At 40.9% G+C, this 18,342-nt stretch overlaps 2 protein-coding genes across 20 annotated transcripts in view; one reads left to right on the top strand and one right to left on the bottom strand.

The window, feature by feature from the left end:
- Window positions 1-18,342, bottom strand: part of LOC137251808 (FGGY carbohydrate kinase domain-containing protein) — a 204,417-nt gene that overhangs the window by 104,758 nt on the left and 81,317 nt on the right. The window contains exons 6-8 of one of the 6 annotated variants that reach the window (XR_010953346.1): window positions 8,856-8,998; window positions 8,666-8,800; window positions 7,007-7,034 (exon numbers count right to left, since the gene is read on the bottom strand). The exons of 1 other annotated variant lie outside the window; for it this stretch is intronic. Coding sequence is in view for 1 of the 5 variants with exons in the window: in XM_067786678.1 (XP_067642779.1) it covers window positions 4,143-4,205 (63 nt within the window). In the remaining 4 variants the exon portion in view is untranslated. Of the gene's footprint in view, window positions 1-3,887; window positions 4,206-7,006; window positions 7,035-8,665; window positions 8,999-18,342 lie in introns of those variants that run through there. 4 more of the 6 variants (XR_010953348.1, XR_010953345.1, XR_010953347.1 and 1 more) reach the window with 4 other exon arrangements.
- The window catches only part of LOC137251811 (probable trafficking protein particle complex subunit 13 homolog), a 121,150-nt gene that overhangs the window by 69,113 nt on the left and 33,695 nt on the right, over window positions 1-18,342 (top strand). Inside the window, exon 1 of one of the 14 annotated variants that reach the window (XR_010953356.1) lies at window positions 9,524-9,738. The exons of 12 other annotated variants lie outside the window; for them this stretch is intronic. The gene's annotated coding sequence lies outside the window, so the exon portion shown is untranslated. Of the gene's footprint in view, window positions 1-9,523; window positions 9,739-10,223; window positions 10,247-18,342 lie in introns of those variants that run through there. One more of the 14 variants, XR_010953364.1, reaches the window with a different exon arrangement.

The following is an 18,342-nucleotide window of genomic DNA, read 5'->3' as shown; positions in this document are numbered from 1 at the left end:
ATTCCTGGCATAGAGGTCCGACTCTTTGTGGATTTCACTGAGGACCTGTTTGTGCTTTTTAGCTTTATATGGCTGTGTCCTCAGGTACCTTATTTCCTCATAATGCTTACGGAGATGACCTCTTAAGCCCTGGGCGTTGTAGCCTCATCAATCAGATGTCTGTTGGGATGTCCAGGTTTCTGGGTATTCAACAGAAACTGTTCCGTTATCATTTCATTTCTCTCCCTAATGGGGAGTATTCTCGCCTCATTATGTAGATGGTGTTCTGGGGACGTAAGACGACAGCCCGTAGCGGTTCTGAGGGCGGTATTTTGGCAGGCCTGTAAATTCTTCCAGTGAGTAGCCTTTAGGCTTGGCCACCATAACGGGGATGCGTAGAATGCAATCGGCCGACCAATTGCTTTGTAAGTGGTAATGAGCGTTTCTTTATCTTTACCCCATCTGTTGTTTGGGCTCAAGACAGTTCGTCACGGTCAATTGCCAATGGGAGGTGCATAGTGTCAATCCGTGAGAACGTATCCGCTACATTATTGCTAATACCGGAAATGTATTGAAAATTGGTGGTGAATTGACTGATAAAACTGAGCTGCCTGATTTGTCGAGGCGATGATTTGTCAGATTCTTGTTTAAAAGCGTAAATAAGGGGCTTGTGGTCGGTCCTGACAACAAATTCGCGACCTTCTACCCAATGGCGAAAATTCTTTACTGCCTCGTATACCGCAGTCAATTCCCTGTCGTACTTACTGTAATTCTTTTGTGTCGGTGACAGTTTCTTTGAAAAGAATCCTAAAGGTTGCCAAGTTCTGTTGCTGTTTTGCTAGAGTACTGCTCCGAGCGCTGTGCTGGAGGCATCACATGTGATCCGAATTTCGGCTGATGGACATGGGTGTACAAGTAAAGTGGCCTTCGCGAGATGGTTCTTTATGGAAACGAAAGCAGACTCTGCTTCTGCTGTCCATGGCACTGGCCTTCGATCGTTCTTCTTTGAATCTTTTAAAAATTCGTTGAGTGGAGCTTGAACCGTGGCGGCATTTTTCATGTGGCGTCTATAAAAATTCACAGCTCCAATAAATCTTCGTAACTCCAAAATGGTATTTGGCTTCGGGAAATTAAGCAGGTCCTTAACTCTATCCGGTAGTGGTGTTGACCCGGCCGCTGATAAACGATACCCCAAAACATTCACCGTGGCTGCACCCAATACGCATTTGTCGGCGTTAACACATAGGCCGTATTTGCTCAACCGGTGGAATACTGCTCGAAGATGTCTTTCGTGTTGCTGCTCTCCTGTTGATGCCACTAGCAGATCGTCTATATATGCGTATACGAAGTCGAGACCTGCTAGTGCCTCATTAATGAAGCGTTGGAATGTTTGGGCTGCGTTGCGGAGTCCGAACGGCATGCTTACGAACTCGTAAAGTCCAAACGGGGTGATTATGGCTGTTATTGGGATATCCTCCTCTGCTACCGGAATATGGTGCAATGCGCGCTTGAGGTCGATTGTGGAAAAAATATTTTTCTTTGCTAAAATTGATGAGTAGTCATGAAGTAATGAAATCGGATACCGATCGGGAACCGTTCGCTCATTCAGTCTGCGGTAGTCCCCGCAGGGTCTCCAATCCCCTGATTTCTTCCTAGCCATGTGTAAAGGGCTGGCCCATGGGCTGTTAGACGGTCTGGTATGACCGAGTTCGACCAGTAACCGGAATTCGTCTTTATCAACTTTAAGTCTTTCAGGGCATAATTGCCGTACGCGTTGTACGCATGGAGGGCCGGTGCTTGTAATGTAGTGTTTGACTGAATGTTTGGTTGCCGTGAGGTTGTACGGGTTACCTTACAGTTCAGGAAAGCTTTTGAGGATGCTTGTACCGCTGAGCGCCGTAATGTTTGTGATAGGTGCTGTAGCGAACGATCCTGTGCTACGTGAACCGGAGCTTATCGATAATACACGCGCGCTTCAGATCCACCATTAGCCCATATTCATGGATCAAATCGGCGCCGATGATTGGGTATGGGACATTGGCAATGCAAAATACTCACCGGATCGGATGTTGAAAGCCAAAGTCGAGCAAAATTGGTTTTTCGCCAAACGTTTCGATTTGGGTGCCGTTCGCAGCTTTAAGTCGAAGTGCTTTTGGTGAAAGGTTGTCTTTGTTAGTGGGTGGAGTTACAGAAATATCTGCGCCAATATCGACGAGGTACTTCGTTCCCGAGTTGCGGTCGTATATAAATAAACGGCGGGGTAGATTTTTACCACCAGACGTCGCCGAATCTACTGGTGGCTGCTTGCGTTTCCCTGTTCCGTTTCATATGTACATGGTTGCGTGCACCTGTTTGCGCGCACTCCAAACCTACGATGATAGAAGCACAATGCTGGTTGCCTGTTTGGTTCTGAGCTGAGCCATGTACTTGTGGTATTGTTTAGGTTTTGCCGACGTCGAAAACCATCCTCTGGTACTAATTGTGTAACCTTTGTTGTCAGGTCTTTAACTTGCTTCGTCAGCTTGTCGATTTGTTCCGTTAAATTGCCATTGTTTGAAGCAGCAGCTTGGGAAATAGGCATAACACATCGACTAGTAGCGTCGCGTTGTACTTCCATCATTTGGTTTGCTAGTTGAGCTAATTTGGCGTTGTCTGTCTCGTGTATTCCAGCAAGCGCAAGCTGTACTTGTGTGGGAAGTCGTTCAAGCCAAATAGTGCGTACGAAAATGGAGTTGAGTTTGTTTCCGCCTAATCTATGTATTTCGGTCAGGAGTTCGGAAGGACGTCGATCACCTAGTGCCAACCCAGACAATAACATTTTGAACCGTCGTTCCTGTGAAATACCGTAATGGCTTATCAGAATTTCTTTGAGTGTTAAATACTTATCAGTTGTTGGAGGGTCTGTAATAATACCCTCGATGACAATAAGTGCGTCTTGATCGAGACGGGCGATAACAGCGTAATACTTCGTTCGTCAGATGTAATCCTCCTCAGCTGGAAGTGAGCCTCCACCGTAATAAACCATAGCTCGACTTTTTGGTTCCAAAAAGGTGGAAGTTCCAGTCGTTCGTATTTATCGATGTGTGCACCCAGTTGGTGCAAAGTTTGAACACCCGTTGCTTCGAAAAATTCATCTTGTTGGTTTGCATTCACCGGTTCAGTGCTATCACCGACGTTAGTTGCAGAATCTCCTGCTTCTGCCATGGCTTTGCCTTTTTGCGATGTAGTGCCGCTTGTACAAATATATCGGGGTCACCAATTGTGGTTGTTAACCACTTAGCCTATTTACTTTTGTATCAAATGAACGTATATTTATTATGCGGATAAATTGTATATTAAGTTACAAAGTGAAATTATTAAATATTGAAATCTTATTAATGTTGTAGAGGCGTCAGTTTAGTTCCGTTGAAAGCGATTCAATGGATCTGTCTACGGTTGCAATTCGAACTTGCAACCGCCACCGAATGACAAGAGGAAGCAGAAAACGAAGAAGAACTGCCACATAGAATGGTGTTGCCAGATGCTGTGTGCTATGTGTGTCTCCACACTATCATCCTGTGGTAAAATCCTGAGCCAGATAAATAATTTTGCATGTAAATGCAACAACAACGATTTGAGCCAGATAAATCCATTGTTTACTATATAGTTTGGCAGCTTAAGTAGAGGTTATGTTGCGAATAGAGTGGAAGGCAGTGGCCTAGGCAGTCGAATGTCATATACTGAAGGAATGGTGTTCGGAGAATTTTCAAATTTAAAAAAAAAAATTATAAAAGCTTTAATATAAATAAAACTATTGTTTTAATAACAACAAAAACGCCATATATATTCTGTATACATAAATTTGTAAGGTCTATCTCACTTTAAAATTTGAATTAAATAATCTAAAGTTTTTTTTTGAAACTGAGTCGAGAACTGTGCGTGTGAATGTGCGAATTTTCACCTATCAGCTGTTAGTTGCGCTACTTGGTAAAATTTACAATGGATAAATCCATCTGCCTATCACATTTCACGTTTGCGAAAATTTCACATCTGCTTCTCAAGTCTCTCAATGATCCAGAGAATTCCCGTGAGAATTGAGCGTGAGCCGGAGCTGTAAAACTCACTGAAAGACGGCAAATGGTAATTATTTCATCATGATAATCAGCTGTCCACGCTGCCACCTTTTATAGTTCCGCCATACCGTCATAGATGAAAAATGTAATCATTTTCGTGATCAACCGCTGAAACTGAAGGACGTAAATTCAAGGAGTGGATAAATAAAAAAGAAAAAAAAATTGATAAAAAATGTTGTATGTTATATAAGTTTTTGATTAAAACATTTCTTTATTCATTGAGGATATTATGGTTTCAAAAAAATTAATTGAAGCAACATAAAGAGGAAAAGAATAAGATAAAAAAAGAAGCTGTGCCTTAAACATCTTTGATAACCTTAAAATTGGAAAGTTTCTAGTTAATAGGGGACAAAATGGGGGACGCTTCGGCGTTGTATGACGCCGAAAGCAAAAAATTTGATGCTCAAGGAGGATCAAAGAAAAATTCCAAAAGAAACAATAATGCTGCGCGTCAAACACATCCATATATGGATAATACAGGAATTAATGTAAACCAGAAGAAATCAAAAAAGGAAAATATTTTAAAGGACGTACCGAAGATTCCCATGCAGGGTATGCTAGTGCCGAGAGGAACTTACAAAAAACTAATGGAAGCTATTGAGTTTACTGACTTATCCACCAAAAATAAGAATGAAATAGAAGCTCAAGATGTTGACAGAACGCTAGAGAAGCAGTCCCTTGACTATAACAAGAATATTGACCAAATGATTTCAATGCAAGCTTCCAATGAAGTTAGCAAAGACAGGTGTACAGTACAATCTGGAACAACTAATATCTCGAAAGATGTTCCTACTGTGGAAGCAGTAAATACACCACAAAAAAGTGACATAAACATTAATAACCAATCTGACGCTTCCCAGAACGTTTTCAAGTATGACACATCCCACAGAGGTGAGTTTTGTGTTTTCTTTGATACGTCTAAAAGTGATCTATTCAACAACACGTCCATTAACAATGGACTATTCCTAATGGATAAATAAGAAGATTCAATATTAAGGGTATCAAAACAGTAAAAGCAATCGGACGATCTTTATATAAAGTATTTTTCAATTCTCATTTAGAGGCAAACAATACAGTAGACAATATTCAGCTGAAAGAAAAGAACATCAGAGTCTTTATACCAAGAAGCATGGTAGAGACTTATGGTGTTATAAAGCAAGTTCCCCAAGACTTTACAGATGAAGAGATCATGGAAAATATAATCTCGGACATAAAAGTGACCTCTGTGACAAGACTACTTCGAAGAGACATAGACAACAAGGAAAATCTCTTACCCACATTTACAGTTAAAATAGGTTTTGCAGGAGTAGACATACCCGAATCGGTAAATATATTCTTTGTGGATATGAAAGTTCATCACTTCATACCTAAGGTAAGACAGTGTTACAACTGCGGTAGACTTGGACACACAAAGAAAACTTGTAAATCAAAGAATAGATGTATACTATGCGGAAACGAAACTGGATGCGAATCTGCGTGCGTAACAAAAAATAATAAATGTATCTTGTGTGGTCAAAATGGGCATGTCTCTCTTAACCAAAACAATTGCCAAAGGTGGACGCAAGAAAAAAATATTGCAGAGATCATGGCCATCAAAAATGTGCAGAAAGGAGGCGTATGATACCTATACTCAAATTAACAACTACAGCAATAGATTTGACATGCTTGATGAAGAATTGTTTCCAACTCTTCCGACCTCAGAACCCAAAACTGTCAACAGGGACAATGTGGTCAATAGAAAATTCACCACTATTAAATATAGCAAGGTGGCTGCAATGCCAGAGAGGAACAAAAGGACAGGGGGAAAATACACAGGACAAACGACAAATGACACTCCAAAAAGTATTCCTTCATATGCCTCAAATGAATGGTTTAAGGTATCAGAAATTGAAAAATTAGTGACACTCTTATGTCAAAAATTCCAAATATACTCAGAAGATCCAATTGTTAAATTGTTGAACAACCTCTATAAGAAAAATGCCAATGACAGGCTAGCGTCATATGGCACAAAAAATATTGAAATAATTGATGGTGCGGATCCTACAACATAACTGCCAAAGCTTGAAAGCTAACAAAAACTACATTGATTTTTTCGTCCAAAAATATAGTATTGATATAGTAGCACTCCAAGAAATATTTTCACATGACAATAAAACTAAAAATCACAAATTAATTGATTTTAATCTAATTAAAAAAACTCGGCCTGATGGCTATGGAGGTGTGGCAATTGGCTGTAGAAAAAATATACGTTTTAAAAAAATCAAATATACCACAACATATGACATACTTATGATGAAAACCACTAGCCTACAAACTAATATAACAGTATGCACAATATATTTTCTTCCTAATTTTAATAGTAACACATTTCAGCAAGAATTGACAAAGCTCTTTGACTCATTGTACAGGTGTGATAATGTAGTAATCCTGGGTGATTTTAATGCAAGATGTTCAACATGGGGAGACGCAACAAATACGACAAAAGGACGATTTTTAGAAGACATAGCTAGGACATACAATTTTACATGCCTTAATGATGGTACAATAACACACAACACAGCGTCAAGCACGGGCTCCGTCTTGGACTTAAGTTTTTCAAATCCCAATCGAAATGTTTTTTGGTCTTGTAGCCAATCCTTCATTGGAGGAAGCCATCATCACCCCATAGTAATAGACATAGCAGACATTCATAAACAGCCGCTCCATTTCATCGCAAAAAATAAACTATGTACTGAACTAGCAAAAATATCTGCTGAAAATAACTTGAGCAACATAGAGAGATCTATCAAAAATGCGATCAAAACTGCGACCATAAATCCGAATAACTTTAAGCATACCCCGAAAGCGTGGTGGAATGATGAAATGGAAAGATACTATAGAATACTCATTGCCAAGACCAAAAAGGCCAGACTTACCGGTAGAATTGAGGACATAGATGATGCACTAGAAGAGAAAATAAAATGGAAAAAATTAGTTAAACAAGCAAAGAGCCAAAATTACAAGGACAGAATTGAAGAACTCCATAAAGATCCCCACAGTAAAAATGCATGGCAATTTGTTAGAAATGTTAAAGGGAATGCCAGTTTTACACATTGTAACTGGCCAGAGGAAAACAACATTCCATATCTTAACTGTTTAAAAGAACAGGTTAATGAAATGACAAATAACATTTCAGTGACCAGACAACCAAACAGCGACGACCATATAAACTTTACTCAATCAAAATTGGATAAAATACTCAGTGAACATGTTAGTGAAAGAAAATCTAGTGGAGCATATGGAATCAAATCAGGTAATACCTGCCAAAAGTTATGCTTACAGAAAAAATCGATCATCAGTTATGTGTTTAAATGAAATAATACATGACATTGCTGACCTAAAAAGTAAGAAGCACCATGTTTTCATATGTGTTCTAGATCTGAGTAATGCGTATAATTGTGTAGATCTATCAATACTAAAGACCATGCTCATAGAAATACAAACTAACCCCATCATAATTAATTGGATTCATAATTTCTTTTCAAGAAGATACTACATGTTAGGTAAACAATCAGTAGAAATTAACAACGGACTACCTCAAGGTAGCTGTTTATCGCCAATCTTGTTTAATCTCTATACTAGACACTTACACTCAATCAATGATGAATGCACCCAACTATATCAATATGCAGATGATTTTGTTATTATCAGCCATGACAATGTTAAAGAAAGGGCAATTAACAGACTGGAAAACAAAATAAGTCAATTTCAAAATGTATGCAGCTCTCTAAACTTATCTTTCAACTTTTCAAAAAAAAATTCATGTACATGACATCAGGCGAAAAACAACATTTTAACCTTAGTATAAATAATACCCGGATTGAAAAGGCTGAGGAAATTAAAATTTTGGGTAGAATCACGAACTTTAGATCCACGATCAAGGATCATGTCGCTAAAACGAAAAAAGAAGTACAGAACGCTACGAATCTAATATCATAGCTAACCACCATTAAGGCAGGCCTGAGCCAAAGACATAGTTTAAAATTTTACAAAGCATTTGTAAGAACGAAGATTGAATATGGCTGCACTACATTTGCAAACGCCCCTAAAGGCTACAATTCAAAATTACAAACAATTGCCAATAAACCATTAGAAGGTGCTTAGGAGTACCTCCCAATACGCCGATTCATTGAAGATATGCTCTGGCGGGAGAATTACCCCCGTTGGTATGGGCTAAATGGTTGACAGCCAAAGAACTTACCAAACAATGGTTTATAAATGATTCACTCAAACGACAACTACAAAGTTCCCCTGAGATAAACTCCAGTTATAGCTTCATATATAACAAATTCAAAGAGATTTTTGACAAAATAAATACGAATATCACCTTCCTAAGACATAAAAATGTAGACCTACTTGGTACCAACCTCGAAAAGTCAAAAAATCAATACTCTAAGGAACAACTAAAAGCTATATATAATGAAAGGATAGGTGACCTAAACAAAAAAGGGTTTTTCCTACTTGCAACAGATGCATCTGTGTCAGACAGCAGCACAGGTTGCAGTATACATGACATTCAGAAAAATATATCTTACATGTATAAGCTCAATGACAAATACTCGTCCATGTTTGGTGAACTGACAGCGATTAAACAAGCAATAAAAATAGCATCTAGAGAAAAATGTAAAAAGATTGCCATTTTCACAGATAGTTTATCCTCTATTAATGCCCTGAAAAAGAAAAATACAAATAACTTCATTTTAGCAAGCATTCACAATACATTACAGAACTCAAGCTTTGATGAAATTTACATAATTTGGACACCAAGTCATGTAGGAATTCCATTCAACGAGAAGGCGGATTTTGCTGCCAAGGAAGCTGCTACAAGAAGAGCAGTTATAGAAACTGCCCTCACACCACAGGAAGCTCTAATAAAAATAAATAATGTTATAGCAAATGAATGGAACAATGAATTTCAAATAATAGGCAATAGTAAAGGTACTCATTTCGCAGCAATAGTTTCTGTCATTCACCAAAAACCATGGTATAATAATAAACAAATTTTAATGGCCCCTTATGACATTAAGCTTATAAATAGGCTGATCACAGGGCATACATATTCCAAACAATATTTATGCAGTTTCAGGCGAAATATGTCTAATCTATGTTCTTTCTGCAACTCCATTGAAACGCCAGACCATCTTATATTTGAATGCACTAATTTCGAAACATTGCGAAACAATTTTAACATATTTAAGAATTCCACATCTTTAATTGAATTATTGAAATCTAAAAATAATAAGATATATGTATGAAGAACTCATACAATTTATTCATGAGGCACAGCTGGATAAAAAGCTATAAGGTGTTTTCACCACTTTTGGTAAATATTTTGATAAAAGTTTCTTTTTCTCTTTATTCTCCAAATAAATAAAAACACATACAAATGTAAATATATACACAAGATAAATGTACATTTTAAGTAGACCAACAAATTTTAAGTTGACCAACCAGCTGTATTCAATGAATACAAACATATCAACAAAAAAAAAAAAAAAAAAAAATGTAATACAACAACGAAAATTATTATTTGAGACCTTACAAATCAGGATTTTTATAGCAGACGTTGTTTTATCAGTTTTACTTGGTGGCGATATTCTAATCTTAGGTGTGTGTGTACAAAACTAGGTAATAGTCTAGTTGAGGGGTCGACTGCTAATACGCGTCAAAAATATCGAGAGAGGTGTCAAAAGACGCGTATTAATCTCGAGAACAATAATCCGAAGGCGGAAAAAAAAATTTTATCTCTGTCCGGAGATATTTGCAGTTGAAGTTGGCGATTTTCATGTGGTTGTTGTTGTGTTTGTACCCCCAAAAAAAATGTACATCACCGTGGCGGTAGCCACGGTTATACCACACACCCGGAATTGACATGGCGTAGCCCAGGGTTATTTTTTATAAGCGCGGCCGAAGGCCGCCAACGCAGAAAGGTGTTCTGCGCAAAAATACTATGGATCCCACCCCCGGTTTCGGAGGTACCCGCGGGTATTTTTTTCGGTTTTTCGTTAATATCTCTCTCGATATACTTGGTAGCGTATTAGCAGTAGACCCCTCAACTAGACTATTACCCTATTACCAACTATTTGAGTTACAGAGGAATCATCAATTGCCTCAATGTAAGTAGAATCAATATTCTTAAAATTGGTCCGAACCCTGCAAAACTGCCTTATAAATGGTGCGACTAGCTCCAAAGGAGACTAGTTTGCGCCTATTCTGTTTCGACAACAGTGTGATTGAGATAAAGTCTTTTGATACCTCTCGATATATTTGGTAAAAGTGTAGTTGAGGGGTCGACTGCTAATACGCGTCAAGAAATATCGAGAGAAGTGCCAAAAGATTTATCTCTGTCCGGAGATATTTGCAGTTGAAGTTGGCGATTTTCATGTGGTTGTTGTTGTGTATGTACCCCCAAAAAAAATGTGCATCACCGTGGCGGTAGCCACGGTTATACCACACACCCGGAATTGGCATGGCGTAGCCCAGGGTTATTTTTTATAAGCGCGGCCGAAGGCCTCCATCGCAGAAAGGTGTTCTGCGCAAAAATACTATGGATCCCACCCCCGGTTTCGGAGGTACCTGCGGGCCTTTTTTCGGTTTTTCGTTAATATCTTTTGAACGAGTTAAAATTTTTATTTTCCGCCTTCGGATTATTAATAATGATGTCAAGACGCGTCGGTTGACACCTCTCTCGATATTTTTGGTAGCGTATTAGCAGTCGACCCCTCAACTAGACTATTACCATAAAAAATAACCCTGGGCTAAGCCATGCCAAGTCCGGGTGTGTGGTATAACCGTGGCTACCGCCACGGTGATGTCCTGAGTTCACAATTTTTTTTGTGGGTACAATTACAACAACCACATGAAAAGCGCCAACTTCAACTGCAAATATCTCCGGACAGATATAAAATTTTTATTTTCCGGTTTCGGATTATTGTTGTCGAGATTAATACGTGTGTTTTGACACCTCTATCGCGTATTAGCAGTGTCATTCTGTCGTATAGAATTACCCCACATTACAATTGAAGAGATGGTTGGTGTCATGTGGGGACATTGCAATCAGGGCATATATTTTGTATGTCGGGGTTGATTCTGGATAGGTAAGAGTTTAACCTGTTACAGTATCCAGATCGAAGTTGAGCTAGAGTGACTCGCGTTTCGCTGGGGAGTGTGCGTTCCTCTTCTGCAAGTTTAGGGTATTGTTCTTTGAGTACAGGATTCACCGGGCAATTCCTGACATAGAGGTCTGTTTGTGGAGTTCACTGAGGACCTGCTTGTGTTTTTTTGGCTTCATACGGCTGTGTTCTCACATGCAGTATTTCCTGATAATGCTTTCTGAGATGACTTCTTAAGCCCCTGGGCGGTGTTGGCTCATCAATCAGATGTCTGTTGGGATACCCAGGTTTCTGGGTATTCAACAGGAACTGTTTGGTTAGCATTTCATTTCTCTCCCTGATGGGGGAGTATTCCCGCCTCATTATGTAGACGGTGTTCTGTGGACATAAGAAGACAACCCGTGGCGGTTCTGAGGGCAGGCCTGTAGCTTCTTCCAGTGAGTAGTCTTTAGGCTTGGCGACCATATTGGGGACGCGTAGCATGCAATCGGCTGGCAGCAAGAGATTTGATGATTTTATTACGGCTCTGGATTTTCGGTACAATTGCGGCTGCATGCTCACAAAAATTTAGATCCTCATCGAACGTCACACCCAAGATTTTGGGGTGTAAGACAGTCGGTAGCGTAGTGGCATTGACATGGATGTTCAAAATGGTCTACATTTGGGACGTCCATGTTGTAAATAAGGTCGCTGATGATATAGTCGGTGATAATGTCAGGCTTCGCGAGGTGAAGGAACTGGAGAGATCAGGGAGGTGGCCGTTTATTTTGTTGCAAATCTCATCGATCTGTGGGCCTGGGCCTGTGGCCATTATTGTACGGTCATCGGAGTAGGAAACGATAGTAACTCCTGACCCCAGCGGGTTAGGGGGTCAGAATATAAGCACGGTAGGTATGCCTGTCGTAAGAGGCGACTAAAATACCAGATTCAAGGGGCTGTGTAGCGCAACCCTTCAGGTTGCCAGCGCAATATATAGCTTCTCCAAACCCAATTGTCAACCTCACCTATCCGCGGCGAATCCTGTTTCACTAAGACGAGGATCTGGCGACCCTAAGCTCATCATGGAACTTTGGGGTGGGGAGGGAGGGGCCTGCAGGTTTAATGTGGCTACATAAATCGTTCCCGAGGTGGTCGGGCTAGCACCTTAATAGTGCTGCGGTACCGGAGCGTGCCGGATCTGTATCCGGCAAAGGACCATAACATCGATAACACTCCCCAAAGCATTCGGGGAGCAACGTTATCGCTACAACAACAACAACAACAACATAGTAACTCCTGGTGGCGAAGGTAGCTTTGATATGTAGAAGTTAAATAAAAGTGGGGATAGGACACCACCCTGTAGCACCCATTGTTTAGTTCTTCTTGGTTTTGGTGTTTCGTTTCTAAATTGCACCGATGTCTGCCGGCCACCCAGATAATTTGCGGTCCACCTTTTTAGACTTGGGGTAATGGTAGACCCTTCCAGGTCTTGCAGTAACCTGCCATGGTTGACCGTATCAAAAGCTTTTGATAGGTCTAGCGCAACTAGTACTGTTCTATGGTGGGGGTGATGATTTAAACCGCTATTTATATGGGTGCTAATGGCATTTAGCGCGGTGATTGTGTTTTGAAGTTATCTAAAGTCATGATGACGACAGGCTAGTTGCAAATTTGCTTTGAAATATGGGAGCAAAATGGCTTCAAGCGTCTTGGCTACTGGCGATAGGAGAGATATCGGGCGATATGACTCTCCTATGTTAGCTGGTATCCCAGGCTTTACTAGCGGGACCACCTTCGCCATTTTCCATTTTTTGGGAATGACAAAGGTGGAAAGAGACAGGTTGAAGACTTGTGCTAAATATTTGAAACCCTCTTTTCCTAGGCTTTTCAACATCGGCATGGCTATGCCGTCTGGACCCACTGTTTTAGATGGTTTAGCTTGACCGATGGCACCCTCAACCTCTTTGGCGGTGATGGTAATTGGGGACGCGCTGAATTTATGTTTATGTGCGTATCTGTTGGCCCTCCGTCTAACTTTGTCAACCGTAGAATGCATTATATATTGTCGGCAAAAAGCGCTCGCGCATTTTTTCGCATCCGACAGCACTTTATTGCCAAATGCGATGGAAATTTTGTCGTTGTGCTTGGACGGATTCGATTGGGACTTTACGGTGGACCAAAGCTTACCTACACCAGCAGAGAGGTTACAACTACTTAGATGCTCCTCCCATTTCGCCCGCTTGTGTTCATCCACAAGCAATCTGATGCGTTGGTTTTTTATCCCTTGTTTGGGGGTCGCCGGGATCGCGCTGTCTTATAAGGTCACGTTCTCTCGCTAAATTTGTGGCCTCCGCCGGAAAATTATGCCGAATTTCGGGAATTCTTCCGGCAGGAGTAAAGCGAGCCGAGGCGGATTCAATGACCTTGCGGAAAGCACGCTCCCCTTGGTGAGCATCAGTCGGGATAGGGAGGGCTGCAAAGCGGCTATCTGTAAAGGACTTGTATTCATCCCACTTTCCTTTTTTAAAGTTTATGAAAGAGCGTTTTTCGTTGACGATGAAGTCGGCGGTACGCTCGAGCGAAATAAGTATTGGCAGGGGGTCGGATGCCAATGTTACCATCGGCTGCCAGTTGACGCAGTTTACAAGTCCTGCGCTCACGATTGATATATCTGGCGAACTGGACAGCTTCCTACCATACGAGTGGGGGCGTCTCCGTTTATTGTGCAGAACGTCGTTTCCTTTATTTGATCCGCCAACATCTCACCCCTGCTGTCCGCCAGCAAGTTTGAATGCCATAGATCGTGATGGGAATTGAAATCGCCTAACGATTGCTGTAGGTCAGGGAAACAGACTCTTAGTCCCCACCAACTTTTGACAGCGCAGAATATATATGTTTGCGACATCCGCCCAATGCAGATCCTGCCTTGGACGGTGCCACCTTCCTGGATGTTCTGGTCTCCGCGACCGAATCCCCCCGAATGCCTTTATTGCGCCATGTCCATGATGTCCTGTCCCAGGGCCACAACAGCAATTACGTCCTAGCCATTCACAACCCAGGCGTAGTCACCCGTCACTTATCCTAGAGTGACGACGTCTCCCTCAGGGCAGTCGGTTCTATGTACCGGAGCGACTCGGGATTTTCCCGACCAAGGACTGTCATTTCAGTGTAACCCCATTTGAACGACTGCTAATACGCGTCTTTAAATATCGGGAAGGATGTGGGAGATGATATTTGCAAGGGAAATTGAGATTTTGCTAAAAGTCTAGAACAGGTGTTGTTGTGTTAACACTGCTTCGCACCATTCAATTGTCGTCAAATTCCTCTAACGGGAGTCCAAAGGATCTAGCTGCTCCAACAGGTGTGGGCCACATTTTAATTTAAAAGATGGTTGGTGTCATGTGGGGACACATCGCATGCAGGACTTACATTGCGTATGTGGGGTTGATTCTTAACAAGTAAGAGTTTAACCTGTTACAGTATCCAGAACGAAGTTGGATCAGGGTGACTCGTGTCTCTCTTGGTAGTATGCTTTCTTTTTCTGCAAGAGTAGGGTATTGTATATTGATAACGGGGCTCACCGGGCGTGTCCTAGCAAAAGCGTTTACAGATTCTGTATGAATTTGGCCTAGGGTTTATCATGCTTGTCTGGATCAAACGGCTGTGTTGGCAGGTGACGAACCTCATCAAAGTGCTTATTGAGATGTTCCTTTATTCCTCTTGGAGGCGGGGCTACATAAACCATTTGCTTGCTAGGGTGTCCTGGTTTGTGACAATTTAGCAAAAACTGTCTTTTCAGCATTTCGTTGTACTTTTTAATGTTGATCTCTTTGGTCTCGCAATATAGGATATGTTCAGGGGTCATAAGGAAACACCCCGTGGCAGTTCTGAGTGCAGCATTTTGATAGGCCTGTAGCCTTTTCCAGAATTTTTTTTAAGACCAGGCGACCAAACTGATGGCGCGTAGCGCATGAGCGACTGGCCAATTGCTTTCTACTTGGTTAGCAACGTTTCTTTATCTTTTCCCCAAGTGTTGTTGTTGTTGTATTAATGACAAAGACACTCCCTGAAGATTTCATTAGAAACAATTTTGATGAAATCTTCATCTTTTGATAGGTCCTCATCTTCAAACATCAAATCGCTTTGTGTGGGAACGAATGCGATCGAAACAAGCAGCAACAGCCAAAAGTTGGTATTATTGAAACAGCGAAATATGTATGTGAGCATCCAGTAATTAAATAACAAACTGGTTCAAGAGGAAGTGGTCTATGACTAGCCTAAATGCTTGCACTTTAAATGTAGCAAAAGGGGTTTGCTTTTAAAGACTTTGTCCTACGCCGTTTGGAACCTATTTTATTTCTCTTGTCGAGGTTGATTTGAGGACAAACTGATTTCGGTGTTGCACCATCTTCAGTCTCATTTTTCAGTATTGATGGATACCCAAGGTAACTCAGAGTGCATAGTTGATGTATATTGGAACATTTTTCGGAATTTTTTGTCAAATTTTATTTGGGAACAAGCCGATTTTGGCACTGTGTGACCTTACGTGTTTATCAAAAACTAAACATTACCCTTAAGATGGCGAATCAACAAACAAACAAAGTCGTTCAATATACATCAACTATCTGCACTGTTTGGATAGAAGCAAATAAACGACATTAGCCTAATTGTTTTTCGCTAGTGCCTTCTGCAAATCCAATGGCAATAACTACTCGTGGACTTCGTGAAGCGACTTCTAACGAGCAGTACCAGCCAATCGAATCTGTGAGGCAATTCCATAATACGATAGGAGAATAGGGTTATGGTGAATACCTTCTTTTGATACCTCTGAATGTTTTAAGGGGACCTTAGGCTGAGAGCATCCAACGTGTGGAAAATTGACTTAACAGTTGACACGGACTACAGTATGGCAGTTGTTGCCTTCGAGCAACTGAAAGTGAGTTACCTATCCAAGGAGGAATGGCAGCAGGACATAGACAGTGGTTGAGACATTATAGTGCAGTAACGGTTCAAAAATGGATGATGGGCTTATACGTTGGTAGAAATATTACAATTCACACAGACGATTCAGAAATAGAAAATGGAACTGGCTCGATCAATCTTTCCGACTTCCTGCTGCTTACTCAGCATTCCAAGTCATAAAGAGAACAGCTAAATGCCGATGTTAAAAAATACCAGGAAAGAGTTTAGTCACCTGGCGCTCATCTTCAACCTATCTGTGTCTACTTTTTTCATCCCGGAAAAATAGGAAAGCATTACGCTAACGACTGTCCAACACCCAAAAATACTGATTGAGACCTGCTTTTTTGCGAGCATGCAGCCGCAATTTTATCTTAGCTCATAATCGTAACGAAATCCTCTAGTCCCTCGATGGCAACGTTAGGAGCAAAATAACACCGTGCTCTGGGCTGTCACGGGATGTTTTCTTATGTCGCCAGAATATCATCTACACAGTGAGGGGGGAGTACTTCACATAAAAGAAAGAAACGAGATTCTGAACAGAGATTTTCTATTAAATACTCAGAGACCTTGGCATCCTAACATATATCTAATTGAAGAGACCACGCAAGAATTCCGCCGTTTTGAACTAAAGGATCAACCATAAAGAGTCCACAAAGTCGGCATCAGTTCTCAATGTCCTATACCTGAAACTCGCAGTTGAAAAAAGCAGAATTCGCAGGGAGACGCGTGTCACGCTGGCACAACTTCGAGCTAGATACAGTAATAATTTGAACTTTTGCTTATCCAGGAACAACCAAGACGAACGCAATGTATGTTCTGGTTGTAATGCGTTTCTCTCATGACACTAACCAACTTTCAAACTGCAATATACTACCAACGCCTTCAACCCCTGGACTCCTTTGTTCAATCCTTTTGGATCTTTGATTTTCCTTGGACTTCCGACGGTTAAAGCAAAGACGTCAGTTAGAAACACCAAAGAGATAATAAATCTTGTTTCACTTGTGTGTGTGTGGATGTCCTTCCTCATGTGGCATAGGCCGTTGTCGATATTTTCTGGGCAAGAGAAAAATTGTTCACTTGAATTCTGTGCTGTTGCCCTTCCCTTCTGAAAAGCTTTTGAGTATAGAGTACTTTACTTTAACTATTTAGTTAAAAGTAGCGATTAAGAGCTCTCTAAGCGTCATTGGACAATGGCCCCTTCCTTGCTCATAACAAAGAAGTACTACAGGGGACCAATACTACAGGGTTTTCCGTTAAACCCGCTTAGACTGTAAGTATCTTCCGGCACAAATCTATCATGAAGCTTAAGCTTCCCTTTTTTTGCATGGTGTAAATACTTATATAATACTAGCAGACCCGGCAGACGTTGTTCTGTCCTAAATTTGACTTCTCTGCATACATTTTAATAAGCTTTTTCCTTCTAACTCTGCCCTCCCCGCTCTTCACTGTGCCTAATCCTTTCATTCACTCCTCCCTCAGTCTTTTTCGCTTCATCTATCACCATCTTCGTCTCATTCTATCACTTTCTCAGTCTCCTTCTCTTTCTCTCTTATCTCAAGTTCTTCTCATTCTTCTTCATCCCTGTCCCAGAGGGCGGTATGTATTTTGTTCCAGTCCTAGTCCCACTCCGAGTCTCAGTCCCAGTCCTAGTCCTAATCTCAGTCCCAGTCCGTCCCTGGTCTACTTCCCGGAAAATGGATCGTAAATACTAATATAGGCAAATTTATATACCAATTGGTGGTATTATTAATTCATGTCTTTATTTCGGCTCCGAATGCATATTTATCAGTTTTCCAGGTTGGTGCGACTAAATCGAATATCACAATGAAAATTTATTTAGAGCTCTCAGCAACAGCTTTCACGTTTTGGCCTATATCTCGTAAATAAATAAATATATTACTCTGTACTAAAGCACCCATCAACAGCTTTCCTCGAGAGTCTAGTCACCCAGGGGTATGAAAATGACTCTCTACTAAAGCACTCATCAACAGCTTTCATTTGTTGTCCATATTCTATAAACACATTGTAGGGGTAGCCGGGTCCACGTTTCGGCCTATATCTCGAGACCCTGTACGTCGACCGCAACAAAACCTATGTAATAACCACCGCGTGAGGTATACGCAACTTGTGTGGAAGTTTGAACAAAATCGGCCAACGCA

The sequence above is a fragment of the Eurosta solidaginis genome, chromosome 5 (genome assembly GCF_040869045.1).
Source record: "Eurosta solidaginis isolate ZX-2024a chromosome 5, ASM4086904v1, whole genome shotgun sequence".
NCBI classification, from domain to species: domain Eukaryota; kingdom Metazoa; phylum Arthropoda; class Insecta; order Diptera; family Tephritidae; genus Eurosta; species Eurosta solidaginis.
The sequence above is the reverse complement of the archived record's forward strand: the minus strand, read 5'-3'. Positions and strand labels throughout refer to the sequence as shown.